General features: G+C 40.1%; 1 protein-coding gene across 2 annotated transcripts; it reads left to right on the top strand.

Moving 5' to 3' along the window:
• The first annotated feature begins 1,140 nt into the window (after nucleotides 1-1,140).
• On the top strand, nucleotides 1,141-27,704 carry LOC103463598 (SEC14-like protein 1). Of its 2 annotated transcripts, XM_008407073.3 has the most exons (17): nucleotides 1,141-1,515; nucleotides 4,565-4,654; nucleotides 16,526-16,675; nucleotides 16,773-16,904; nucleotides 18,079-18,207; nucleotides 18,732-19,002; nucleotides 19,289-19,398; nucleotides 19,503-19,692; nucleotides 20,071-20,159; nucleotides 20,358-20,428; nucleotides 20,936-21,107; nucleotides 21,310-21,444; nucleotides 21,660-21,794; nucleotides 22,231-22,482; nucleotides 22,569-22,747; nucleotides 23,726-23,752; nucleotides 25,732-27,704. In XM_008407073.3, the coding sequence occupies exons 2-17, from the start codon at nucleotides 4,592-4,594 to the stop codon at nucleotides 25,835-25,837; spliced, it is 2,211 nt and encodes a 736-aa protein (XP_008405295.1). In that variant the 5' UTR covers nucleotides 1,141-1,515; nucleotides 4,565-4,591; the 3' UTR covers nucleotides 25,838-27,704. The 2 variants fall into 2 exon arrangements, with proteins under 2 accessions (XP_008405295.1, XP_081463508.1); XM_081607382.1 differs by lacking the exons at nucleotides 1,141-1,515; nucleotides 23,726-23,752.
• Nucleotides 27,705-27,864: the final 160 nt, after the last annotated feature.

Below are 27,864 nucleotides of genomic sequence, written 5' to 3'. Positions count from 1 at the left end.
ATTATAAACTGCTTGAGATCTGTTGCAGGGTTGAAAACCAGACAGGAACGTTTCACAAATACCGCAGGTATCGGGAAACATCTTAAGTAGATAAAAAATAAGATTCTCAAAATTCTTTAAACCAGAATCAGCATATCAATGGTCAACAATAATATCTTATGCTTACTCCTTAGTTAATATGCTATTTTTACATATATATATATATATATATATATATATATATATATATATATATATATATATTATGGTTTCTTCTTTGTGAAGCTTTTTTCAGTTTTGTTTCAAATATTGGATCCTCACTTCATTCAGTCTCTTTTTCCTCTCTTGAATGTGCAGCTCTCATGTTTTGTTTTGTTTTTTCATCTGAGACATGTGAGCTCAGCTGCTTTAACTCACGTTGAAAGCACACAGCTGCTTAAGGCATTTAGTAGCCAAGTGTCCCTTTACTCATGCTGATGCATTCAAAGTACAGCTGAGACTTTTGTGCCATTACAGATGCGTCTCAGTTAATTGAAATATCCCCGAACGTTCATGTCATGAATGCGAATTGAACATATTGATTTCAAACATATTGAATTGAGTTCATTACCCAAACAATCATATATGTCAATGGAACATTTAATCTTAATTTCATAGTAATAATTGCAATAACATTAAAATTAACAGACACACACTCTTAAAATAAGCTTTATATGATGAATCTGAAAAATAATTCATCATTTTTCAGATTTCAGATTCTGTGTAGATGCAACTACACAGATGCAGTAGTTGCATCTGTGTTTTAAAACCAGTTTTCTGTAAATCCCAGCTGGTTATGGGTCCAGCAGACATATATTTTGTAATTTTTAAAAACATATTCATTATGTCTTGTGACATTTGAGTCACATGCAGGCTGGAGAATTAGGCAGTGTTATTTTGCACGGGGAACATATGATATTAATCTGAATCTGAGCTGGTTGCATAATGAAACTGAAAATAATCTTTTTTTTTTTTTTAACCAGTTGTAATATTCACACGGTATGTTCTGTGACTTTTGGAGCTTAGGGCCCAGTTTAATTCTGGTACGATAACGTGTCCTCTGCTGTCTGTCCTTTACATGAGCTGAGATTTTTTATGAACGCAGAAGTGGGAGGTGGAAAAACACCGAGCTCAGAGAAACAGGGAGGAGCCACCGAGAGAGAAATACCACTGCTGTCCTCCTATGCCCACACTTCTCCATCCGCTTGGGCTCCACTCAGCTGCGGTGGGCTGGGTGGGACGTTTATTTTCCCCAAGAATTCAGTGTTCTAGACTGTTTGTCTGTAAAAGTAACTTTGTTCACGGTTAGCTTTCTTGGCTATTTGCTCCTGCTACATGGCCAGCTAGCGTTACGAAGCTAACCGTCGTTAGCCGCGGAGCCGGGGGTGAAGCGAAGAGCCGAGGGGAGCGGAATGGCAAGAATTCACACTGGTTCCCCTTCCAGAAGAGATCACGACTGAAAAAAAGTAAACATTTACTCGTCTCCCAGAATCACCGGTACGTACATTCTGTGAAAACTGTGCGAATCTAATGTCTGTTTGTGAAGTTAGTGTTAGCTTACGGGCTAGTCTCAATCAGTTTGAACTGTTTTATGTTAGCTAATGCGAGCCGGTTTTGACCTATTTACTGTGATAATTATAGGTATGATGCCATCTGCTATTTTCAGGTAGTCTACCTCTTACATGATTTTGAAACGTCACAATACTTAGTAGATATGGTCAAATCTCGATATTATTAATGGACGAAGAAAATGAAGGGTTGGGTGAAAAACAAAATTTCCCTTTTAAAATCCCATCAGTGACAGAGTGGAACATTTTAACAATAATGTACCACTGCATTGATCAACATTGTGGCACACATTTAGCTGCGTCAATTCTAATTTAGGTGTAAATATTGCTCTAATTTCAGTTTTTATTTATAGCCTTTTTAAAATGTACTGAACAGGTTTAGTCCTCAGTTCGGTTAAACCTGTTCGAACACAACAACCGGTTTCTGCTACACGAAGTAAAACCAGATCAAAACATTATCCGAAAACGTATCAGGATGGATCTCCAGGTACCAAACTGATCGCTTATGAGGAAAGATCTGTCCTAAAACCTGCTTCTTCTTTTTTTTTACCTGCTGATCTGCTGTGTTTTCTAAATGAGGAGAAAATATCCATCCATCCTTTTTAATTCGGGCTCCTGCCTTCTAAATTGTTTAGTTTGCACATTTGTCTCTCGACCTTTGCTAGTTTGCCCCCCCCCCCCCTTCCCCCTTTGGGAGCTGCTCTTCAACATTTTGTCCCATCCAAATTAAATGTCATACTTGTAAACAAAACGTGAACACAAACCATTGAGTAATTTATTTTTCCTTTTTATTGTTGAGATAATTGAGTCAATAAAAATGCCCAATTCTCACATTTCACTTTAGTGTCTTTTGGTTTCCCCAGGGCTTTTTTTTTTTGTTGCACCCATTTCTATTTATTTGGGTTTTGATATCCGTTTGGGGCAGACTGAATAAAATCACAAAATTGTGAAATGGTGAAGAGCCGAAATGACCAGCATCTACAAAATTATAGCAACTTCAATTGACTATTTCTTTATAGTATTGGTCCTTTCTCTCGTAATGGCTCGTAGTTTTGTTTGACCTCTACGACAAGTAAGGAAAACATTTCCTAAGAATGTTTGCACTGACACTTGATTGTCTTTGTCCTGTTTCTAAATCAACAAAAGTCATGTTAGCGTTTACTCTTTGGTCAAGCTTTGCAATTTGACGTGGCAAGCATATAACTCCAGCTACCCAGTGTGCACGACATGGCCTTAAAGCTGCAGTATGTAACTTTACTAAAGTGTATGTTCTTTGTTGTTTTTTTTCACATATTTGTTAAAACCGTCACCATGTCATGACAGTTCGTCATGAGACATATGATCTGTGAAAAAATGGAACTCCAACACCTCCTCCCTGAGCTGTTATTTTACGGTGACCAAAAATAACCAACCTGAGCCAAAAGGAAGGTCTTAACGCTGTCACTCAACCTCATGTACTCGCTGCCAAATGGGCAAATGGTGGAGATTGTGGTTGACGATCTCATGCACTGATAGGTTGTTTCTCGTTAGCACTTGAAAGCAGAGGAGCTTGGTTTTTTTTTTCCCCACACAGATTATCTGTCTCATACCATACTGTCACGACATAGTGACGGTGTCAACAAATATGTAAAAAAATAACATAAAATGTGTATAAAAATTACACACTGCAGCAGTCTTAATAGAAGGCTATGAAAATATTTAGATAACATTACCTTTATTATATGGTGCAGGTTCCTGCTCGGTTTATTTGGATTGTGAGTGTATTTAAAATGTCCATGCAAAAGTAGGAGTGTGGCAGTAGACATAAAAATGATATGTAAACAACTGAGTATTAAAATGTGCTTAGTGAGGTGTTTACTTATGAAGTCATACTGAGATCTTGTATTGATGTTTTCAAAGTTGCTGACAGATCCTGAATCATGACGGTAACTATAAGTGGCAGTAGCAATCAGTTGTTTAAAGTGGTACTGAGGAGGTCTGATGGTATTTAGCCTTAGCTTGGTTTTAGTCTGGCTGTCCTCATCCACGCTGACCCAGAGGAGCAAAGCATAACAAAATGCTAAACCAAGAGTTAAATTTACCCGAGTTTGAATTGACACAAAAAAACAAACAGAAAAACATGTAGGGAAGAAAACAAGATAAGATTGTATTGTTGTTGTGTTTTGCACCTCGGAGCAGCTGTGCTAATGGAGGTTACCTCACACTCCTTCCTACAGACATGCACCCACACTATACTTGCAGTTAAAAACAAGCACCGGCTTGTTGAGCAAAAACCCCAGCACATGATGCTCCAGCCACACGTAGCACAGGCTGAGAGAAGGAAATAAATCCTTTCACATCACATTGTCTTTGCTTCATTAAAAAAATAATAATAATCACTCTCGGCATTAAGCTTCTTATCCTCCAGCATCTAGAACATTCTGTTACAGCGGTTTTCCTTTTTTTTTTTAGCCTCTTGTCTGGGGTTATTGAACAGAGTCCAGCTCCAGCATGTGGCTTGTGTTGCTTATGTTTCAAAGAACAAGCAGCACCTGCTTTTTAAATGATTTCGTGAGCTCCAGTCATGCGTTGCTGAGAAAGGAGCTTTTTGACAGAGGGTGCAGATGAGAGTAGCCTAGCTGTATCCCCAGTAGCTCGCAGTGACACAGATTTCTAGTGAATGAGAGGGATGTGCTGCAGCAACTGATCACCCGGATCCTTGGTCTCGGCTCGGGAGAATTGCCTTCTGCAGCTCCGTTAACTTCAATTTTATTAGCATTTTGCATTCAAGAACTCTGAACCACACAATCCAAAAACACACCCCTCTTTTAGCTAAGTGTGCACTAGTCTGTTTTTTTAATTTATTTTTTTTATAGTGCTGCATGTAGATTTATTTGACCCGTTTTGACCATCAGAAATAACCCCACTCCTTTTAAATATCAAATGGCTTTTATAAATGTTTTGTCTTTGCTAACTGCTGGTTTCTGCTCTCTGTGCAGGTTGTTGGTGTTACTGTAATTCCCATCATGGTGCAGAAGTATCAGTCACCTGTGCGGGTGTATAAGCATCCCTTTGAGCTGGTGATGGCGGTAAGTCTTTCTCACCTGTGGGCGCTAGCAATTTTCCTATTTGCATGAGTTTTGAATACATTAAATCAGCAGTTATGTAACATCGATGGGTGGGCGTTTCACAGGTCGTCCTCCGAAGCGAGTCCTTGGATCTTGTACTTAAATTGCTGAATTTTAAGATATTACAGTGATCAAACATGGAGATCAACTTGAAGCTACATTTTCTAAATCAGTGGTTTCTCAGTTCCATTGTGTGTCACGTTTTCAGGCTGTATGTTGAGATATGCCTCTTGACTGTGCTTTTTATGTCAAACAGAAACCTGCTACATATGTAGTTGTTGACGTGCATTTGAGGCATTAAAGATTCAGTAGCCAGCATGGCTTTTCACAGCTGACTGACCAGCTGGATGTATCTGGTGAATGCCTGTTGCTACACGCTGCAGCCTTTCTTTTGCATCCGCTGGAGATAATGGTAGCATTTAAACATAAAGGTCAACAAAATACAAACGGAATCGGTAAAAACAGACGATGCACCAATAGCTAACACACCTCCATCAAAGTGCCTGCAGGTCATTTGTGTTTTGATTTTTAGTCTCGTACAATCCTAGAAAAGTTGGAATTGTTCATATTTTGAATGGGTGCATTAGTGCTAAATCAAACTGGAGGTAAATATCTACCACAAAAAATGTGATCATTGTCTCGTCAAGAAAAACAAAGCAAAACTAGCAGGAAAAAAAATCCCTTTACAAAGTAATCAAACCAGACTGAATGACTTTATTTACTCATCCATTTTTGTAATTCCTCCATCATGTTGTATTGGCTTCTTGCAGATTCATGACCTGATTACGCAACCAGCAGTTAATCAAAACATCTAATAAGGCAGCTGTTATATATAATTATGCTTTGAAAATTAAAAGTGATACTAAGCGCATCCAAGAAATGTCTGATCACATATTGTATAGCTTCACTTCCTTTCACAATGCCATCATCCTTTGTTTTAGTACGCATGCGTACTAAAACAAATAAAACAAACTATGCATAGTTTCAGACCAGCTGTGTTTTTGATAAATGGAAAGCAGATTTGATGCCTGCAAGAGGGAGCATACAGAAAGAGTAAATCTCCTTAGCACAGGCGGGATTGAGCAGCGGGCAAACAGATGGCTAAAAATAAAATGCAGGTATAGGACCATGTGAGCTTTCAAAGAGCAGGAACCTGTAATGACAGAGACATAGAGTTGCATGTTTTGTTTTTTTCTAAGGGTGGAAATGGCTCATCTTTAGGCTTTCATATATGGGTCACATCTGGAGAACTATGCATGTTTTTAAACTAGGACAGAAAAGCATGGTGGGTATTTGTCTTCTTTGACATAATAAAAACACATCATCGACTTACTGTGTTGCTTATTTTAGTGCGAGTACGTGTTCAAAGTAATCTGAAGCTCAAGTTAACGAAATAAAGGTTCTTGTGACTTTTCTCTGCAGTGACTTTTTTTTTTTTGCAGATGCTGCAGAGCAGACTTAGTGGTGCGTCACAACTATTCTTTTTTTTTTTTTTTTTTTTCTTCGTCGTATAGCCTGTGAAGTGACGTCTTATTTCCTCTAGCTGCTCTATCACTATTGCACTATTGTAGCCTAGATGCACAAAAGCATCCTGGCTTGTAGGAAACCGTCACATGACGCTGTGATGCAGCAAAGAGCTATTTCTTCATGTCAACATAGCTTTTCATTTTCTCTGCTATCAGGGAGTTTACTCATATTGTGTTGGGTTGTTCCAAATAAGACCTGACTCAGCTTTGCACAACCTCGTTAAAATTTATGTCACTTATTTTACCCATTTGAGACTAAAAAACAAACTTCTACATGCCTAGTACATCTAAGCACTCACTGTCTTTGTTTAGTTGAAATGCAGCAGTCTTGTCACTCGACCCTGAGGAGGCACTTTGCTCAATGACGGGTGCTATCGAAGTTTTTCAACCTCTGGCCACCACTGCCGTAAGCTCTAGTGATCTCTTGCATAAGCGAGACTTGGATCCCAGATGCCCTTCAGATGTTTTTGTTTTGCTGCTTTACAATGTTCCCTCTTGGAGCCTGGTATTCTTGGTACACTTAGCGCTCACGGCGTTCTTGGCACAAGAACGTCAGTTCGGATAGTTTTATGAGCTTAATTTCTTTGTTGCAACAAGTTAGACATTCCAGCTCAAGAAAAAAAAAATACAATGCAACACAGAAACAGGATGATTATCTGTGCTTTAAGCGTACCAAAATATACTACTAAACTGTCTGATGCAAAAAAGTAGGGTTAATTGTAAATTTTGAGTATTCCATTGAATTTTACAGCTGTTTTTTTTTTTTTAAATCAAGAGTTATCGTATAACCTTTATTAGTTTGTAAGTACCGATTCACTGAAAATATGATGGCTGCTAGTCAAATTGTTCAGTAGTCTTTAACCAGTTAGAAAAACTTCTTGTTATTTGAGAAGTCAACTTTTGCAGGTGGTAATATAAATATATCCCCATTTAATCAGCACAGTCAGCCACATTTTAGTTAAATCTACAATCCAGTCGAACCAACACCTGTCACAGCTGATCATGTTTCTCTCGGGTACCGAAATAACTAACAAGCAACAATCTAGACTGTTATGGGCTGTGTTTTTTTTTTCTTGACAAGATTTATGTTTTGTTCTTAAATTGAAATAGAAGTACATTAGCAATGTCTTTTGTAATCTAAGCTACAGCAGACCCTCTTTTTCTTGTTGCTGCATCTCAATAACAGGAAATGTAGTCAATCCTGTTGCGGCCATTATCGCTGCAGTCCAGTGTCAGAACAGCCAGGCAGTCCTCGGGGAGTCGCAGTGGAATGTCAAAGGCTTGACACAACACCCCTGTTGTTGACGTTGGCCTGCAGGGACATTAGCTTTTAGGGCACGTCAACACACCAAGGGCTTAAATAACCACAAGAGGAGAGAGGAAACTATAAACTGAAGACATGTCCGTCCACTCACTTCAAACTGTTGTATTTGAAGCACAGTGACCAGCTGTGACTTGTCTCCTAAAGCTATTTTATATTCATGCTGCAGCCCAGTGTTGGGCTAACCTGCTCCTGATAAAACATTTCTAACAAATCCGCAAGGGACAAAGTATTCTGGCCCTGCCTTCGATCTGCACACGTTCAGCTGGATGGAAGGGAACAGGATGTGCGAAGTGGGTGTACTGTCTGCTGGGCTTTATGCAGATTCAGCAAGAGAAAACGTTTCCTTCCTGGTGGCTAATCTGTCCTAATATGTTGGAGCAAACAAAACATTTTAGCTTGGATTGTCTTCATAATATAATCTTTAAAGTATCATTGATTCCTGAAGCGATGAACAAATGACAAGATGGCAGATAAAGTTTTTTCATAACTCATGTGGCTGAACATTATTCTTCTTTTTTGTGCAAGACTCTTAAATAACCAGAATAAAGAATTTGAATTGAGGTGAATGTTGCAGACTTGGACCTGTTGCTTGCTGTATAAATTGACTGTTACCAAAGATGTGTTAATGAGTCCCTGTGTGGTTGAATATGTTTGTGTAACTCGGTGGGGTTTATTTTTGGCCTTATTGCACCAGCATATTTGAGCCTCTCCTTTATAAAGTAAATGCTATATTCTTTAACCTCCTTTGTGCCAGGAGGAAATAGAAACATTTCCGTCATGTTATCCACATGTGCTGCAGACGCATGTCGTTATCTGCTTTGCTTAGTTAAATGATGAAACTAACGCTCGTATTGCTGATTAGAGAGCTCGCTTTTTGTTTCACTCTGTGTGACGAGATCAGAGGAGTCGATTTGGTCGAGTTTGATCTGTTAGGTCTTCTAAATGGGAAACATCCTCTTCCTTCTCTAACAATTTATTACATACTCCATCTGTAGCTCGATTTTTAGAAGTGTGAACTCAGGAGACCTTGTGTTGTGTTTGCCACAGAGTTTTAATTCTGGGCTCATTCTGATGTCCCTCTTCTTTTTTTTTTTTTTTTGTCTGGCCTGGCTCTGTGCGAAGTGGCACTGCCAAGATGACATCGTGTCCCACCATGTCCTGACCCACATACGGCCAGGTCCGCTTAAAGCTTTTCCAGCCCAATTCGCTGTGGCATCCCGGGCTTTATTCTATTGTTTTAATCCTCGTCTGAGGTCTACGATTCTCAACGCGTATCGGACTCTGATCCCGAAGTTTCTACTTACACAATCGTTTGCTCTCCTTCACATTTTACTTATTTCAACTGTGAAACGGTGTCATTTTTTTGAAAATGTCACGGTAACGCAACAATTGAGAACCGAACAATCTAATGGAGTGAAACATGCAAGTAATCAGAAAGAGCCTCTGAGAGACAGAACGTTATCTGAGTCTGCTTTAGTGAATGATTCCTTATTTAAATGTGCCTTTATGTCCTGTCTTTCCCATCATTTTTGCATGACTGTTTTTAATTTAGATAATTCATCCGTTCCCCTGTATTAGAGCGCCAGAGCCTTTCCTGCAGTGTCTAATTCATTTACCTTGTCGGATGATGATTGCCAAAAACAGTCAGCAGTTATGGCGTGCTGGAGGGGAGCGTGAAGCTTATCACACAGCAAGCTCCTCCAGCAACCATGTGACTACAGGAGCCAATGGAAAATTTCAGATAAACTCATTCACCGAGACACTCATTCACCCTCTTTGCTGCTGCAAGGTCGAGATGCTGCCTCAGTGCTTCCCCCCTCCCCCCACGTCTGCTTCTCTCTGCTAGAGAACGGAGTGTGTGCGCACATATTCTTACACAACTGACCCTTTAGTGTGGTTTCACACTGCAGTCCCTCCATACTGTGTCGGTGGATAGTGACTCAGTGTTATGCAGCAGCTGAATGTCACTCGGAGAAAATGGAGATGGATTCTTTGATTGCTGCCATCTATTTATTTTTTTCCCTTGTATTCGGGGGCTGGTTTATCACTTGAAAGAACTGGGTTTGGCGTTCAGTTCAGTTGAAAGCCAAAACGACACATCCCATAGATTTCCTTCTATCTAGCAATATTCACAGAAACCAGATGAATTTTCAGACAAAAAAAACCCCTCCAAAATGAAGTTTATGAAGCTGATTTAGGTCAGCTTTAGAACTCACAGATTTAAAGATTACATGGTACACACATACTGATGTCTGACAGATGGCCCTTATAGTTTATGGCTACACATCTATAAGTATTGACGCTTATTTGGGCTGGCACTTGACGTACCCACATAGATGTTCTGCCTGCTTGGCATAGTGTTCCTGCCTTTATCCAAGTTGGTGGTTCTAGGCAGTTGTACAATTACGAATCCCACTGAGCTCACCGAAAAAGGAGCAGTGGGTAGTGCGGTATGCAGAAACCAAAAGCGCTTTTGTTTTATTCCTAAAGTCAGGATTTTGTTCTCTCTCCTACTTCTGATCAAGTCCACGCCTCGACTGAGAGAGGTTTTGATTTTGACCGAAAAAAAATGTTCTTTTGATTATTTACCATTCTATAATTTGGTATACTATTTTTGAATTAAAAGTTTTAATGTATGTATAGTCTTATAAAACAATATTTTAATGGAGAGGATTGGCGTTTTGTCAACATAGACTAAACAAGGCTGCACAGTGGCGCAGTTGGTAGAGCTGTTGCCTTGCAGCAAGAAGGTTCTGGGTTCGATTCCCGGCCCCGGTCTTTCTGCATGGAGCTTGCATGTTCTCCCTGTGCATGCGTGGGTTTTCTCCGGGTACTCCGGCTTCCTCCCACAGTCCAAAAACATGACTGTCAGGTTAATTGGCCTCTCCAAATTGTCCCTAGGTGTGAGTGTGTGTGTGCATGGTTGTGTGTCTCTGTGTTGCCCTGCGACAGACTGGCGACCTGTCCAGGGTGTATCCCGCCTCTCGCCCGGAACGTTAGCTGGAGATAGGCACCAGCACCTCTCCCGACCCCACTAAGGGACAAGGGTGTAAAGAAAATGGATGGATGGATGGATAGACTAAACAAAAGTCCACAGTGGTTTTAGTGGTCTATGGTTGTTTAACTGGTTGATCAGGGATTGAGATCTGGGACATTAGAGCTTTTCTCTTTGTTCCCCTGTGAGGCTTTTTTCTATTTACTTTGTATGACATGACTAGCTTGGCATACTCTTGCTTTGTTGATTTTCATGCAAATGGTAATGTGAGACAAGTGAAACTAGCATTGTTGAAAAGCCTAACTCACCAGACGTCTGTGGTTTCTGAGTAGATAGAAGTTATAGAGAATTATGTTCCTGGTAAATGTTTGGCAGTCTTATGAATAAACATTGACATTTGATATTAACATATTTTAATGTAAATATTAGTTTTAATATATTGTTCTTTGTCTGGTATGTAAATACCTAGTATTACTCGGACTATTTAGGAAATGACCGATGTGCTTTTAAGGCTGTGACATCTGATCTTTCTCCATTTACAGCATATTTAAATGTTAAGGCTGACAGATGTAGGACTTAAAAATTCAGGCTCCTTACTTATTCTGCATTAAGCTTCACTGTATATAGTTAAAAATTAAAAAAAATATATATACTGTTAATATTAGTGTCAGCATGTCTAATGTGTTGGTTAGTCATGCTGTTAGGAAAAGTAATATCAGGGAGGTGTTTTCCTCCACTCTTACGGTATAAAACCAGTAAACTAATTCCTGCTAATTGAAAGAAGGAAGAACTTCTTCCAAGTATGCAAGGTTCGTTTGTTTCAGTTCCAAGAAGTTGTTTCCCTGTAATTCAACCCTGATGTTTGCTGTAGCACTTCTGCAGACATTCAAACAACCTTCTTTGTAATTTTTGTCCTCTTCTAATTATTTTCTGGCCCGTGTATGTTATATTCTGTGTCCAGTCATCGTTACATTATGTTAAATCAACAAAGGTTTTGTTTTATGCACATTTGTGTCCTTCATAAGTGTTGCCACTTGTCCAGATGCAAATTTATTAATATCAAGGGCCAGACAAGTCATTAGCTTATGTTTCATATAACAGATGCCTTCAAAACAAAATTAGGGTTGTCTAATGTGTCGACGTGCATAACGATGGGTCAGGGTCCAGAGCTGCCTGAGGTGCTGGTTGGTAGACCGTAATGATTTTAGTCACCAAAAACAGGCTAATTGACGTCATGTTTCTGTCAGTGACCCACAGTGAAAGAGACTTGTTGTTTGTATCTTGCGTCAATGGTGGTAATATTACATAATTTCTATTGAGCCCTTAATATGTGGGCCTCAAAGAGCAGCATCACTAAAGTCAAAAATGTGGCTTTAATTTAGTTATTGATGGGTAACCGTAGCGTTCCTGTGAAGTCCTAACCTGGAAATGAATAGAGTTTGATTGTTTTCATAGTATGGATAAATATAGAAAAATGAAAATGTGGTATAGAAAATGGATTGGGTTCAGACTTATTCGGTATTTTTATTTTACATTATTTAGTGCATCAATATTTGAATTTCTGAAAAAAAGCTTTTTGAATGACTGTACTTGTAGATGTGGTTTGCCAGATCAAATCCTTCAGGCCTCTTGATTAACATCTGTTTTAAAGTGGACCCAATGTTCTGATCGGTGTTCATGTGAGATGCCAAAACAATGATAATTGCTTTTCAATTTTTGGGAGGAGAGGGAAGATTTTCTGAAATCCAAAATTCTAAAAAGCCTAGTCTGGAAAAGTGTAGAGTTTTGAGATAAGACATTTATATGAACTCTATAAAAGTATTTTTTGTTTGTATTAGTTTAACGGTGTTTGATATTTAACTATATTGGAATAGCATTTGGTGGCAGATGCCTGCATTCTTCACTCAGATGACCCACTTGTTTGTTCGAGGGAAGTTGTTGTTTCCTCTTCTTGTAAATTTTCTTTAAGGGAAGCCAGCCACACTCTGCCGCTGCCCTTTCAGTGTTTCTGTATTGCTTAGCTGGTTTGTTTTTCTGATAATCTCTAAGCTGTTCTCTTCCTGTATTTTCATCTTAAAAGTCCCCACTACCTAAATGTTTCCCATTTTCTCCACCAGCTGACACGACTTAATAATAGCTTAAACTGACCTATGTGTGGCGGCTCTTTTTGTTACACAACGCTTTTCATAAGCCTCAGATATAGAGCTCTGATTCCAAGAAAAGTGTGAGACCTGTGGTGACAAATCTCTGTCATGTCTTTACATTTTCAGTTATTAGTTGGCAAGAAAAAATAGGTTGAATCAACAAGTGATCTTTTTTCAAGACGCAGTGTGTGTTTTTTGTTTTTTAAGATTTTCTTTTGTTTGACTCCAGATTACTGTTGCTTTTTCTGAACATTTAACATTTTTTACTGCAGCCACTTTATCAATAAAATGTTCACCAGCATTGTTGAATGTTATGGTGAGAATGTCTAATGTTTTCACAATCAAGCAACTTTGCATAGAAATACGGTTTCTTTGCAACAAATAACTAACAAACACATTTTTGGATTTATGCAAGGCTCTTCCACCAGTAGTTAACAGATCTTCAATACATTGTTTGTTTCACTTTTTTTGCGGAACACAGTGACATACCTTTTTGGAGGACAGGATTGTCAGTAGTTATTCTGTCTATAGATGACTAGATTTTATGAAAAATAAAAAATAAAATATCAGTAACACTAATCTTAACATCCATGTAGATTTCTTTCTACTTTTTGGACTTTTATTGCAGTTAAGTGTATACCTGATAAACTGAAGCTTTTATTGAATGAGGTGTAGATGTAAAGCTGTGAGTGGTCATACTGTAATTGTGATTGTATTTAGTCAATGTTTGGTAGGGTCAGCATCAGGTGTGTTTTTAATGGAGTGTGTTAAATGTATATTTTCAGGATTGATCTCGCAGAGCACTGGCAACGTGGGCTAGCCCTGGATCTTGTTTGTTTTCTATTAGCTGCACAACTAGAGTTCATGTTCCAGCTAAATGAAGTCATTTCACTGGAACATTTTAAATGCAGTCAGTAAATGCTTGCTGCAGCTTGCACTCTGGTATGTTTATGCAGGGGCGTTAAATTAGGAAAACATTGCATCCCAGCTGTTCGGTTTGGTTTTTCTTTGTGTGTGTTTAGCAGTGCATTCGCTTAATTAATTTTGGTTTCGTATTAACAAGTAGAAAGTTGCTGTCAATTCACACAACTCAAAAACCAAAGTTTGGTCTTTGTCCTTGGAGAGTGCCCTTAGATATTTGATAAGATATAAAACTTTTTTGTCCACCAAAGTGGAATTTTTCCTTCGAAATTATTTTCAAGCCATTACTAAAAACAGAAGTCATTTTTAAAATGTGTTAAATGTGCTTTCATCTATATTTGACTTATTTTTCCCCACTGACATAGTTTGAAGATGGTGAACGTGCTGGGCTCTTTGCCAGCCTTTGTATTTCTTTGCCAGGTGGAACTCTAGACCCATTTGCATTCGCCTTGCGGCACTGTCCGGCCTCGATTTTCATTGTCCCTTTGTTTGTGGAGCTCATGAATTTCCTGAATCTCCCTTCCTGAGCGGAGCAAGTTATTTTTTCCAGACTCATGGCCTTTACCGATTTACTTTATTGTCCAGAGGGAAAACGGTTGTGTTTTTGCAGGAAGAAATCGAGATATGATGCATTGTTTTGTTTTTTCCCCTCAGCCTTCTCTGGAAAGCACACGCACGTTCTCCAACCAAATTCCAAGCGAGGTTACTCATAACTTGGCCAACAAATCCCGTCACTGTGGAGACGGGAGATTCCTGTTCTCACACTTTGTTTTATGCACTGAAATACCTTTATTATCGCATATAAAAGATTTTGGTTTACCAGATTTTTTCCTCTTTTTGTGTTAATGCTAACACGATGAAAGAGTAGTTTGATTACAGTGACTATCAAAGATGTGGAATGTAAGTTTATAATACATATTTAGTACAAAATGGCCATTTTGATTATTCCTATGAAGTTCATCAGTGATATATTTGTACTTCCTATACGAGAACATTATTTTTATAGCCATACTGGAATTAATTATCATATTTCAACACCATATTTGAATATTAGAAAATTGTACATTTAACTGAGCAGTTGCTTTGAAATGGGGTTTTCACATTATTTCAAAACGAAGACAAACTAGTTAAACATGTTGAACTATCTTTAACCTTTTACATTTAGTAGGATTTTTTGGATACTCACGAGAGAATCAAAAATCCTTACGGCTGCCAACATTTCCAAAGGTTTCAACAGAACAGCTGTACTTTCTGTTCAGATTCCTGTTACCTGTGAAAAGTCTCTCTCTCTATTACTGTGTCACAGCCTGAATGAACAACGGACGTGTCTTAACATCTCAGAAAATAGATTTTGTTTTAAATGGTGTCTCTCATTGTCTGTTTTCTCTGGCTTCATTTAAACATTTAACCGATACTGAAAGTGATTTCCTCTTTTCGTTAACAGCCTATGTTGAAGCCACTGGGACTTTTTTACCACTCAACAATGGTGCATTCACTAATTTTGGAAAAACGTTTTTAGACTTTCCAGTGACCGATTGGGGCCGATCAAACTGAAAATAAGATTTCAGTAACAAGCTGAGTTTCCTCTGTTACATTGTTTCTATTTCACTTTTCTTAGATCTATCATAAGCAGAGCAGAGCAACCAACACTGTTTTGCTGGTGGTTGGTAGTTACCTATCTGCTGTCAAGTAAGCTTTTTGCGTTTTATTGCTGAAAAGTGAAAAAAAAAAGCCTTTGTGGGTTTTTTGTAAATGCATGTCCTTGTGGTCAGTGCGTTATTGGTGTGTGCTTGTTTGTGATGGTTGAAGCAGATGTTTACAGTCCAGGCTGTTGTGTTGATGGCAGAACAAAGCTGAACGCCCCGGTGTTCCAGGGCATCGGAGCTTGAAAAACAGAGCTCAGCATTCATTTATTCAGTGGGCAGCCGAGTGGCCTGGCAGCAACACGGAACAAAAAAATGCAGCCATCTGCCGCTCACCATTCTCAACCTACATCTGAATGGCCTGGCATAATGTAATATTTTTGGTTGCTCCGCTCGTTGAAGAATGCTGTTCTTTGTTTAGCTCAAATAATACGATAAAGTTGTCAACATGCCCTTTTGTTCCTCATGTTGTCTCTGATGAAAATCTTCGCAAACATTGTGAAAAGTACTGACTGGTTTGAGTGCAAGGGATCAGCACAATTTATATTCACATTTTTGTTGTCGGGGTGAAATTTAACAGCAACACATTTAAAAAAATAAATAAAAGTGTTATGATCAGCTCTGGATAGCCCCACCAGAGGTTATGAGGATGATGTGACTAATCATAAACCTGCTTGCTGTTCAGACATTCCTGGTGTGAAACCATGACGACCAGATCCAAGGTAGTTTATCGATGAACCATGAAAGTTTGGGTGTTTTCCTCAAGTTGTTGGGGGAGAAAAGGATCCAAGTGTAGTGTGCACTAGAGTTTAAAATGTATTTAAAATGCAAATCACAGGCAAATAAAGACTGAATTGTTTCTATTAAGTTTAACCCCTTTTGTTTTTAACTTTATTCATTTGTTTTTGTAGCACAATTTTCTTTTGCTCTTAAGTTTAGTCCAGTCTTGGTGTTTGTATGTTTTTAAAGATTACGTGCATGGTTTTCAGTAGATTCAGTAATTTTGGCTGGAGCCACTTAAATGCTCTTTACTTTTAAACCAGCTAATAGAGGTTCATCTAATAAAATGCTCTTTCTAAAGGAAATCTTGCCGTTGTAATATTTCCAACTTGTTGCAGAGCAAACGTACACACAAGATGACAACTAGCTGGAACTGGTTATGCTTTGTTTTTGCTGCGTTTGCTGGAAAGAAACCTGAAACCTGAAATTACCATAAAGAAATCCTGTGCCAAACTATTCATCCTCCGTTTTTTTTCTTTTTCCCCCTTTCCGCCTACAGGCCTATGAACGCCGCTTCCCCACCTGTCACCTCATCCCCATGTTTGTGAACAGTGACGTGGTGAATGAGGAGACGAGCGAGGACGGCACCACCCAAAGGATTGAGCGGCGCTGTGCCCTGGATGTCGATGCGCCACGGCTTCTTAAAAGGGTAAAATATACTTTTACTCTTCTGTCGTGTTTTCAACCTTTTTGTCACGGCACACCGTTGCTTTGGAAGTAACGTGAGTCGTTTCTGTGGTTCGCAGATTGCCGGTGTAGACTACGTGTACTTCATCCAGAAAAACACTCTGAACAGAAAGGAGAGGACTCTGCACATCGAGTCTCACAATGAGACGTTTTCCAACAGGGTCGTTGTCCACGAGACCTGCTGCTACTCAGTCAGTATCTTAAAGCCGTGCTGCTGTACAGAAATCCACTCTGTGTGCATGCTGTGTCTTAGAAGCGGGAATAATTCAAACTTGAATTAAACTTGCCACATGCCGCCGTCAGCATCTCTTCCTCCTCTCTCCCTCCTGCATTCAGTGTGCATTGGATCTAACTCCAGATCTGTCTGGATGTGTTATGAGTTAATGAGGTCAAGCTTATCATATTAGCTTCCAACCAAGCAAAAGGCTAATTTTAGGTCCAAAGCCTCACAGAGGTTCTTGCAGTGTGCTGCATCAACTCTGTGGTAACAGTAACCAGGAAGGGCAGCTCAGTTAGGCAGCTAATGGACCTGAAACATTTTAGTACTCACAGCTATGAAGCTGCCACCGTTTTGCCACCAGGATCAGGGAACATACAGTGTAAAAAAAATAAAAAAGCATGGTATGTTTGATTTCTGTATTTTCCAGTTCTGGATAAGTGTGGAAAACCGGAGGAAAATGAGATGATTCAAAAAGTTTTTCTTCATCCAGACTTTATTCCTTAATGGTTTCAATGCGTCATCCTTTGTTCCCTTTTTATTTGTCCTCTTTTCCTACTTTCTACTTTCCATCTTTGTTTTCCACACTTTTTTTTTCCTGCCTCCTTTGCTTCCCTGTTTTGTTTCCTTCATATGGTTTCTACAGATTCCTAAAATATATTGTATATCTGCAGTAACTCTACAGTGATGTTTTATATTTATTCCTTTAAAAACAGCCCTAAATGCTTTACTGTAACCCTCAGTTTTTTTGTTTTTTTTTTACCCCGATTTGAATTAATATACTAGTAATGGACAGATTATAGATTATTTAGCAGGGAAGTGGGTACTGCCTGACAGTGAGTCAGAGTTTTTCCCCTTGCCTGGTACAGCCTTTACATCATTCTCCATAATCAGGTTTTTTTTTTTCTCTAAATTTATGTTTTCATCCCACTTGAATCCAAACAGCTCATGCGTAAAATACTGTCTAAATTTACCCAAACAGACTGACACACATACTCCCACTCAGTTTACGCAGTGTGAAATTTGCTCCCTTTGTGCGTCATCCTCTTGTGTGGTTACTATGGTAACGATAGCCTCTCTTTTTTTCTTCTTTTTACTGTGGTTACACAGTTTAGGTTACAGTAATGTTTTCATGTGTGATGTTGCAGGTCCACCCAGAGAACGAGGGCTGGACATGTTTCGAACAAACGGCCAGTTTGGACATCAAGTCCTTCTTTGGCTTCGAGAGCACCGTGGAAAAGATCGCCATGAAGCAGTATGCCAGTAGTATCAACAAGGTGTGTGTGTGTGTGTGTGTGTGTGTGTGTGTGTGTGTGTGTGTGTGTGTGTGTGTGTGTGTGTGTGTGTGTGTGTGTGTGTGTGTGTGTGTGTGTGTGTGTGTGTGTGTGTGTGTGTGTGTGTGTGGGGTGCATCCCATCATGGCATAGATTTTTACATTTCCTTTCTCAAACCTGTGAATGCAGAAACAGTCAGATCGTTATGGTTGTTGTTGAAATAAATGTCGTCTTATATTTGGTACTTTAAACATTGTGAGTTCAAACTGTCTTTTTTTTTGTTTTAGTTCATTTGTATTGGTTTTAACTCCAAAGTGTTGTGCTAAAACATGTGAAAACTTACCTTAATGCCTGAAAATTGCTGGAATTTTACTGTGAGAAAAGTGTGTGAACTGCAAATACCAAGGTGACTCCAGTTTACAAATGCAATACATAGTTAAAAACCTTCTTAGTTTTATTTGGTTTTAATGGATTTGTGTGAATATATTAGCAACGATTTCACCATAATTTACTTGCATTCCCGACAGGGAAAGGAAATCATTGAGTTCTACCTAAGGGAGCTGGAGAGCGAGGGCGTCAGTCACGTTCCCCGCTGGACCTGTTCCTCCGTTTCTCCTGCTCTCCCTGCGCCAAGCAGCCTCTCCGCCAGCCCGCCTGAACTCCAGCACCCCAGCGCGCCCGCTGTCTCCGCCTCGCAGCCTGCTGACGCCAAAGATGGCGCCTCACAGGAGGCAAAGCAGGATAGTGGAGCTCCTCAGGCCGACAGCCTGGTGGAGATCCTGGCTGGTACACCTGAAGGTGTGTTTCCTCCGATTAAATTCATCTGGACACTCGCTGCTGCCTGATTTGGAATAGCGGCTGTTATTTATTTTTTTTAAAGAGAAAAAGGAAACTCAATTTAAGTGATCAGCACTGAAGTAACTTGAGGTAGAAGAATTTTAGGCCATTACAAACATGAATGAAAAACATGGTTTTAAGAAGATTTATCAGCCATGTCTGTTAAAGAATGGGTAATGTTTTTCCCGTACAGCAACGTGTAGATCTGTTTAGACAAATCATGTTAATTTGGTGCATTTTGTTGCAGATAAACTGGATGCAGATTATATCAAACGTTACCTTGGCGACCTGACGCCTCTGCAGGAGAGCTGTCTCATAAGACTTCGCAAATGGCTTCAGGAAACCCACAAGGGAAAGGTATTTTCTGTAATTAAGCAGAAGAGTGTAGCTGTCAGTCAACGTCTAATAACTTACCATGAACTTAACACTTTTTTTTTTTTGTTGTTTTTTGCTTCCTGTAGATCCCTAAAGACGAACACATCCTGCGCTTCCTGCGGGCCAGAGACTTCAACATGGACAAGGCCCGGGAGATCCTGTGCCAGTCTCTGACGTGGAGGAAGCAGCACCAGGTGGACTACCTGCTGGAGACGTGGAGCCCTCCGCAGGTTCTTCAGGACTACTACACCGGCGGCTGGCACCACCATGACAGAGGTACGTCTCCACGACTCGCGTACAAACCTTCGCATGCAGCAGGCTGCTCTAATACAAACAAACCCTTCTTTACAGCAGTATGTTTTCATCATGATAGTATTTGTTCAGTCATCTTGAACAACCTACCGCTGAAAGCCTCTGACTTTTAAAAGTAAATTAACCCATTCAAGCTATTCGGTTGGCTGGAATAGTTTTCACCTGATGCACGCGATCGCACGCTGCCAGAGAAGATTGGTTTTAATATGAACAGAACAATACGCCATTTCTCAGAACACACATTTACTTATTGTGCTGCGCAAGGCAGACCTTTCCCACTTACTTTGTTTAGAATGTAAACACAGGCGATGGTTCATGTAAATGTTTGTTTTGCTTTATTAGACGGTCGTCCTCTGTACATCCTGAGGCTGGGCCACATGGACACCAAAGGCCTGGTGCGCGCTCTGGGAGAGGAGTCGCTGCTCAGACACGTACGTAACCAAAGCCACAGTTCCGGTTCAGTTCCCTACAGAAGTCATTAAGTTTATAGGTCAGACCACGGTTAGATTACAGGTTAATCACCTAAAGGGGGAGGATTCAACTGATGACCTACATAAATACGTCGTTTATGTTCTTGTGTACGGTGTGGCATTCAGTGAGAGCGCTGTTGTTTCAATGTGACGTTGCAGGTGCTGTCTATCAACGAGGAGGGCCTGAGGCGCTGCGAGGAGAACACCAAGGTGTTTGGTCGTCCTATCAGGTAAAAACCAGGCTGTTAAGGATTTAGGAGATATTACCTTAGGAGATGTTGCCTTTCCTAACAGTTTTGTGACAGAATTTTCCCATTAGGACTACAGGACAGTGGTCATTGTTGAGCAGAAGCAGGATTTATTGGGGGGGAAAAAGCAGCAGCTCGATGGGTTACAGCGCACCTAGTGATAGGATCGAGCTCTGCAGTTGTGGTGTTGCTACAGAGAACCACAGCTCTGACTTCTCCATAACTGGAAATAGCAAAGTGTCAGATGTTTAGATTGTGCCTCTCCAACAAGAGGTGTGGCGCCACGAGAAGGCATGTGAACTATGCTTTTCACCGCACTCAGGATTCACAGTTAACTAGCTTTACCATCATCACTTAAGCCATGCCTCAGACTGACAGGTGTTAAGTGATCAGAGAGGAGGCTGCAGCCCACTTCAGAGCGAGTGTGTGCGTGCGCGTGTTTGTGGCGAGAAGTTATCCACACTAATCCTCCTGCTTCCTGCTCTGTAGTTGTTGGACATGCCTGGTCGACCTGGAGGGGTTGAACATGCGTCACTTGTGGCGACCGGGAGTCAAGGCGCTTCTGAGGATCATTGAAGTTGTGGAGGCAAACTATCCAGAGACTCTGGGACGGCTGCTTATCTTGAGGGCGCCAAGAGTCTTCCCAGTCCTCTGGACTCTGGTGAGAGCAGAACTGGTTACCTTAGAACTGAAATGATCTGGAATCATTATTTTTGCTTTACCGTTTTTGTACCTGCAACCGAAATCCCAGTATGACTCCAAATTGTCTCTGTGGCTGATTTAGCATTTCTTACAAGCAGTTTTTTTTTTTTAACTAATTTGGTTTATTTATTACTTATATTTGCTTTTATCTCTGCATGTAGGTGAGCCCATTCATTGACGAAAACACCCGAAAGAAGTTCCTGATTTACGCAGGCAATGACTACCAGGGACCTGGAGGGCTCGTCGATTACATAGACAAGGAAATCATCCCCGACTTTCTAGGAGGAGAGTGTATGGTAAGTGTTTAGTAGAGATTGAAAACTTATAGATAATATTTTGAATAAAAAACTTATTCCGAACTCAAACCTTTTTTTTATATTTATGTGAAAGAAAAATGATAAAGTAGCATATATTTTTGAAGTGAAAGGAAAAATATGTTCATGAACTTTCCAAATCTCACGATCAAGATTGAGAACTCTGTCAGTGACCCTGTTTATATGTCTTTCTTCAGTGTGAGGTACCAGAGGGCGGCCTGGTTCCTAAATCCATGTACCGCACACCTGAGGAGCTCGAGAACGAGGATGTGCGTCTCTGGACCGAGACGATTTATCAGAGTGCCAGCATCTTTAAGGGAGCCCCGCATGAGGTGAGGAGCAAAGATAAAAGGCCTGCATGCTGCAATGCTATGTAGGACAGGACAACAGAGACCTGCAGGTCGCTTTCCTGGAGGTTTACTTGAAACATCTGCCATCTAGTGGTGTTAAACACACAGCATGTCTCTGAAATGTAATCTATCTGCTGTGACATACTGTTCCTGTCTTGTTGCAATATTTAAAACAGCACAGATCTATAATTACCCCTCCGAATTTCACTCTTCTCTCCGGAACTATTTATTCTGCCCAACTACATTCAAAGAGAGCTTTAAATGTGATTCCATTCATTTTTCTTGTCTTTTGCATCAATAAGATCATCTTAATAAATCCGTTTTTAGTCTTTTATAACCTGAAACGCATGCATTCACCTGCCGTTTTACCTCCTCCTTCCGTTCATTTGAACCGTTCTCCGTCGTTTTCTCCGGGCAGCTTGTGATCGAGATCATCGACGCCGCCTCAGTGATCACCTGGGACTTCGACGTGTGCAAAGGCGACATCGTTTTCAACATCTACCACTCGAAGCGAGCCCCCCAGCCGCCACGCAAAGACCCCCTGGGGGCCCACGGCATCACCTCGCCGGGAGTCAACAACGTCCAGCTGATTGACAAGTCCTGGATTTTGGGGCAGGATTACAGCATGGTGGAGTCTCCTCTGACCTGCAAGGAGGGGGAGAGCGTGCAGGTGAGGATTTATCATTGTGAAGAATTTCCTGTTTCTGGTTTTTGATTCCTTGTCACAAATGTTCTGTTGATCTTTCCTCTCCTCAGGGCTCCCATATCACTCGCTGGCCGGGTTTCTACATCCTCCAGTGGAAGTTTCATAACATGCCGGCCTGCTCGGCCACCAATCTGCCCAGAGTGGACGATGTGCTGGCCACCTTGCAGGTGTCCTCACACAAGTGTAAAGTCATGTTCTACACTGAGGTGTTGGGCTCTGAGGACTTCAGGTTGGTAACTGAACTCATGTTGTTCATGCAAAAGGCAAAAGCAGCTTTCACACACAAACTCTGTCTATAGGCTGCAGTGCCTTCCAGAAGTATTCACACCGCTTGGATTTGTTTTCACTTTGAAACAACGTACAACCACAAAGTTCAGATTGTTTGAATAGAATCTTATGTGATAGACCAACACAAAGCAGGAAAGCAAAAATGATTCACTCTTAAAGTACAATTTTTATTTTTGTCACAAGCCATTTAGACAGCATTAGCTTGTCGGGGTTAATGAGTATATTTGTGTGTTAGATGGACATGTAAATCTAGCTAAGAATCTATGGCAACACTTGAAATGACTCTTTAGATGATCACCATGCATTCTGACAAAGCGAACCTGTTTTGCTAAAAAGAGAGGGCAAAGATTTTGAAACGTTGGTTGACAAATAGGCTGAAATGAAATGTACCTTAGTTTTCTGAAATTTACTTCTAAAAACTTTACAAACACCTTTGTGTTGGTCTGATGCATAAAATTCAAATAAAATATATAGAATTTTGTAACATGAAACATCCAATAGATATGAATATGTCTGAAAGATTGGGTATAGGGAAATCTTTAATTCTGCAGTTTATGTGATGCCATCTTAAGACATAGTTGTATCCTCTCCACTCCATAAATCCTTTTGTTAAATTCTTTTTGTTCCCCTATATTTTTTTCTTTTCTTTTCTTTTCTTACTATGTTGACTTTGTTTCATTACAGCATATTTAATTTATCTCTTTTATTAGTATATTTCCACAACCCTCCAGTAATATCTAGGACACTGTAACCAGTCCAGCCTCATGATTTTATTTTTGAAGCCCAGAATTTAAAAATGAAAAATGCTTCTCTCCTTTTTAAATTATCCTTTTAATTGATCTTTTTCTGTCCAATCCACTCCTGTTCTATTGCTCACAACCCCTTCCTCCTCCTCCTGCTGTGTCTTCCTCCTATGAAGAACGGCTTGCTGTGATGTGCAGAGTTTGTAAGTGGCTCAGTGTTTGCCCTTTTTTTCCCTTTAGCTTAGCTGATCATTTTTGCTGCTTTTGGCTGCTAAACCGAGTGCCCCTCCCCTCACAGGAAGTTACGCTTCTAACGCAGCAAAAAAAAAAAAATCCTTGTTTTTGCTTCTACTTGTTAGCAATGCTGACCAAGCATTGGGTAACAGGATCTTGCTTTTTTTTTTTTCATGCTGAAGAACTCTTTGCACCACCGTTTGGGGTCTAATCCACTCGTTGGCTTTACTTATTCCGCTTGCATGATTGGCTCTGCTCACACCTTCTCAGATGGTTCTTATCCACGTGCACATGCACACACTCATAAACATTTGCCGGCTTTCATGTTTGTTTCATCTTTAGTCACTTGTAGTCTCACTATTTCCCTGTTTTTTATTATTTCATTTTTTATTTTCTGAATCAAAAACAAATTTAAAGTCCTAACAGTAACTCATTCTGATTTCATCCAACTGCAAGATGTCTTGCTAATCTTTTTCAAATTGATTAACATGTTAACCACAACTTTAAGCTTTGAAAAAAATGTATTTGTGCTCATCTGCAAACATTTGAAGTGGAGCAAATTTATGAGTGGCTGCACTGGATTCAAAGTTGTGTGTTTGTGGCTGTTTGGTTTCTGGGACTCTGCTGGTGTGATCACTTAGGGGAGTCGAGGCAATTTTAGTTGTAAAGCACATTTTCAGCAACAAGGCAGTTCAGTGCTTTACATCATTAGAATATAGCAAACTAACAATGAACAACATTGCAGTGAAAAAGAAAGGAAAAGCTACGACTCATTGAAAAGCAGACGGATAACTGGAGCTTTATTTGTCCCAGTTATTATTGATCAAAGGCAAATCTAAACAGGTTGGGTTTCAGCCTTGATTTATAGGAGCTCAGTGTTTCTGTACTTTTGCAGTTTTTTTTTTTAAAGTTTGTCCAGATTAGTGGAGCATAAAACCTGGTTGCTGCTTCTCCATGTTTGGTTCTGGTTCTGGGGATGCAGAGCAGATTAGAACCAGAAAACCTGAGAGGTCTGGAAGGTTGATACAACAACAGATCTTTAATCTATTTTGGTGCTACACCATTCTGTAATTTAAAAACTACCTAATGTTAGTCTTTAGACCAGGGTGATATGATCTATTTTTCTGACCCTGTTGCAATAATCAATGCGACTAAAGATATAACATGGACGAGTTTCTGTCCATGTCCCAGCAACCTCAGCTTGCTCGGACATTAGGCTTTTAATCCTAGAAATGCTCTTCAGGTGATGGAAGGCCGACTTTGCAGTTGCCTGTCTGAAGATTCAACCAAAGACTTGAATAAATTTAAATGTTTAAAGACAGCTGCTTTATTTTTACTGGCCAGTAGATAATTAAGTTTTTTTTATCTTTATTTCAGGGAGATCATATTCCCTACTAGATTGTTTTTTTATTTTTTTTGCTTTATTATGTTTTCATTTATCTATTATTATACTGTATATCTGTTATCCCTAAAAGATAGTGAGCCCAAGTCTCTTAGTTTTGCTCTCTGTCAGTCTGAATGAACCACAGATGCGTCTCAACATGACGTCCAAAATTCTCATTTTGGAAACTTTAACTTGAGTAACTTCTCACCATGACCTGTTGACACTCAAGTATTTATTTATTTATTTTTTATTTTGTTTTACCTCATACTGGTTAGAAAACTTAAGTTATCTCAGTTTCTGTAGCTGATTATAGGGATCTAACTGCTTTTATGGGTGGCGGCTTGGTGCTGCAGCCTGTGGCGTCGCTTGAGCTTTAGAGCGAGGCTCCTGCAGGATTTGATCCAGGCGCATGGTTCTGCATCACGTGCATGAGTCATGCACACACGGTGCTTTGAGTCCGTTCTTAGCAGGCTGGGGTTTTCCTCTGGCGTTGCACACTCATGAAGGTGTTGCTCAGGCTGGCTTCCTGTACTCATTCGATCGCTTTCTCTTTCTCCCATTTAGGGGTTCGATGACCAGCTTGGAATCGAGCCACAGCGGGTTTTCTCAGCTCAGCGCTGCTACCACCTCCTCTAACCACTCCCAGTGCAGCTCCATGATTTCCAGGTAGAAACCAGCAGCTTCGGACCCTGAACCCCTCACTCCACAGCCTTTATCATCATCGTGGAAATCTCCTCCTCCTCCTCCTCCATGTTCCCTCTCATCTTTGGACTCTATCGCACAAATAAAAGATGAAGAGTTCTGAAACCGAGGCAAAAAAAAAAAAAAAAACTGAAAGATTTAAAGGGCTGATTTTTTTGCACAAAGGTCATATATTTTGGTGTCGGACCATTCACGGGAGGGTTGCTTGGAGGTCAGCGGGTGAAGCTCTGTGGAAGTGGAAAGAAGCAATATTTTCATCCCATTGGTTGGGAGAGAGACACTGGAAGGCGCTGTTACATTTATGCATTCACTTTAGCAGCCACTAAACGCAGTACTGAGACGACTCATACCTCACTCATGCTGTTGCATTAAAAACACACAGATGTTTATGACGTGCACAAATGAAACGTTTGCCACATTGTTACTGGAAAAGGGGGCTTTGTGTTACTAGTTAGTTGTTTTTATAGGTCAAATGTTGGTGGTTTAAGCATCCTAACAGACCTGGCTCCAACATCCACTTCTGACGAATTTCTACACTTGAAGGAGAAAGTCTCTCCCACCTTGAGGAGCGGTTGGATATTCGACCCAGGTCTGCTAGCAGCAATAACGTAGGTTGGACTTTCTAATGTGTGAAATATTTATATTTATTATTTAGATGCATGTTGGAGTTGGCGCACAAGCAGACAAAAAAGAGAAAATAACCGTCACTAACATCACTTCAACATTTTGTTAGAGGGGTTTGCTTTCTGTCTGCACGAACGTGGAACTCGGATCAAGGAGCGATGCCTCATCTCTGGTTGGTGAATGTATCGCCGTCTGCTAAGCCAACGATATTCCAGAGTCGGAAGAGCGTTCCACTTCGGTGGCGTGGATTTCAGAGTGCAAAGATAAGATGACGACATGAACTGTGTTACTGTGCGCGTGTTGGTTTGTGGCTGTGCTGTGGAAACGAGAACAGGATGGGTGCATTTCTGCACGCACACGGCGGTTTACTGACTTATTTAAGAATTAAGAGAGCCATTTTTAAGAGCCATGTGTCCATAAATACCATTTTAGCCTTTGTACACATCACTTAGAAATGCATCTGCTATTTTCAAGGTGACCACTGGCACATTTCGAAATGCAACACTTCCATGAAACAGTTTTTGATACAGTTTACGTCATTATATATTTAACAAAAAAAAAAAAGATTTGGTGGGAATTTGCCTCCTGAATATAGCCGTTTTTTGATATCCATAACTGCTCATTTGTAACTAATAATAAAGGTCAATGGTTGTTTAAATGACATTAGATGCAATAAGATGAGGAAAAGGATCTTTTCGTGAATGAGGAAGTGTGTGTGTGTGTGTGTGTGTGTGACGGTGTAAAATAATGAATGTTTGCCGTAAAGTGGAGGAAATATATCTAATGAAACGTTTAACACCTTTTGATCCGGTAAGCAAATATTTCCCTGCTCTTGTCTAGTTGCACTTTGAGAGCGGATATTTCTATTTTCCTTCTGTGTGCTTTTTTTCGGTTCATCATTGGACCTCGGCTTAAGTTACAGACATGAAGCGGTGTGTTCATTACCGGACGCCAGGTCTCCGTGCTTTGCTGGCACTTTTCATCCAGATCTCAGTCATAAACGAGGGCTATATAACTGTTTGTCTTGATTGTTCGACACGATTCTGTCTCCCTGCTTCCTTTGCTGACGCCACTGCATATCTTCTCTGTACCTCCATGTAGGAAACTGTATATTAAAAAAGGAAAGAAAAAAAACTGCTTTGGATGAATGAGAACATGTCGCCTTTAAGTTTTGAAGTCAATAAACTTGAATTATGAAAAAATGTAAAGAACTTACTGGTCTTCATAATGTTTCAATCACTTCATTTGTTCTCTCATGTTGTTTCCTTGAAATCAAAGTTTTTGTCAACATCTAGGAAAATATATCTTTATTCATCTAGTCTCTGTTTTACAGTTTTGAGAATGTCTTTTGCAACAAAAGTCTAGTTCATC

Source organism: Poecilia reticulata, chromosome 1 (assembly GCF_904066995.2).
Source record: "Poecilia reticulata chromosome 1, P_reticulata-male-v2, whole genome shotgun sequence".
Classification (NCBI taxonomy): Eukaryota; Metazoa; Chordata; class Actinopteri; order Cyprinodontiformes; family Poeciliidae; genus Poecilia; species Poecilia reticulata.
This window is presented reverse-complemented; position numbering and strand designations above follow the sequence as displayed.

What these genes read in the sequence shown, in the direction of transcription:
- LOC103463598 (XM_008407073.3), top strand. Translation starts at nt 4,592, where the DNA reads ATGGTGCAGAAGTATCAGTCACCTGTGCGGGTGTATAAGCATCCCTTT. An exon ending in AGGAGTCGCTGCTCAGACAC is followed by an intron (nt 20,160 to 20,357) that starts GTACGTAACCAA and finishes GTGACGTTGCAG; the next exon opens with GTGCTGTCTATCAACGAGGA. An exon ending in TTCTAGGAGGAGAGTGTATG is followed by an intron (nt 21,445 to 21,659) that starts GTAAGTGTTTAG and finishes GTCTTTCTTCAG; the next exon opens with TGTGAGGTACCAGAGGGCGG.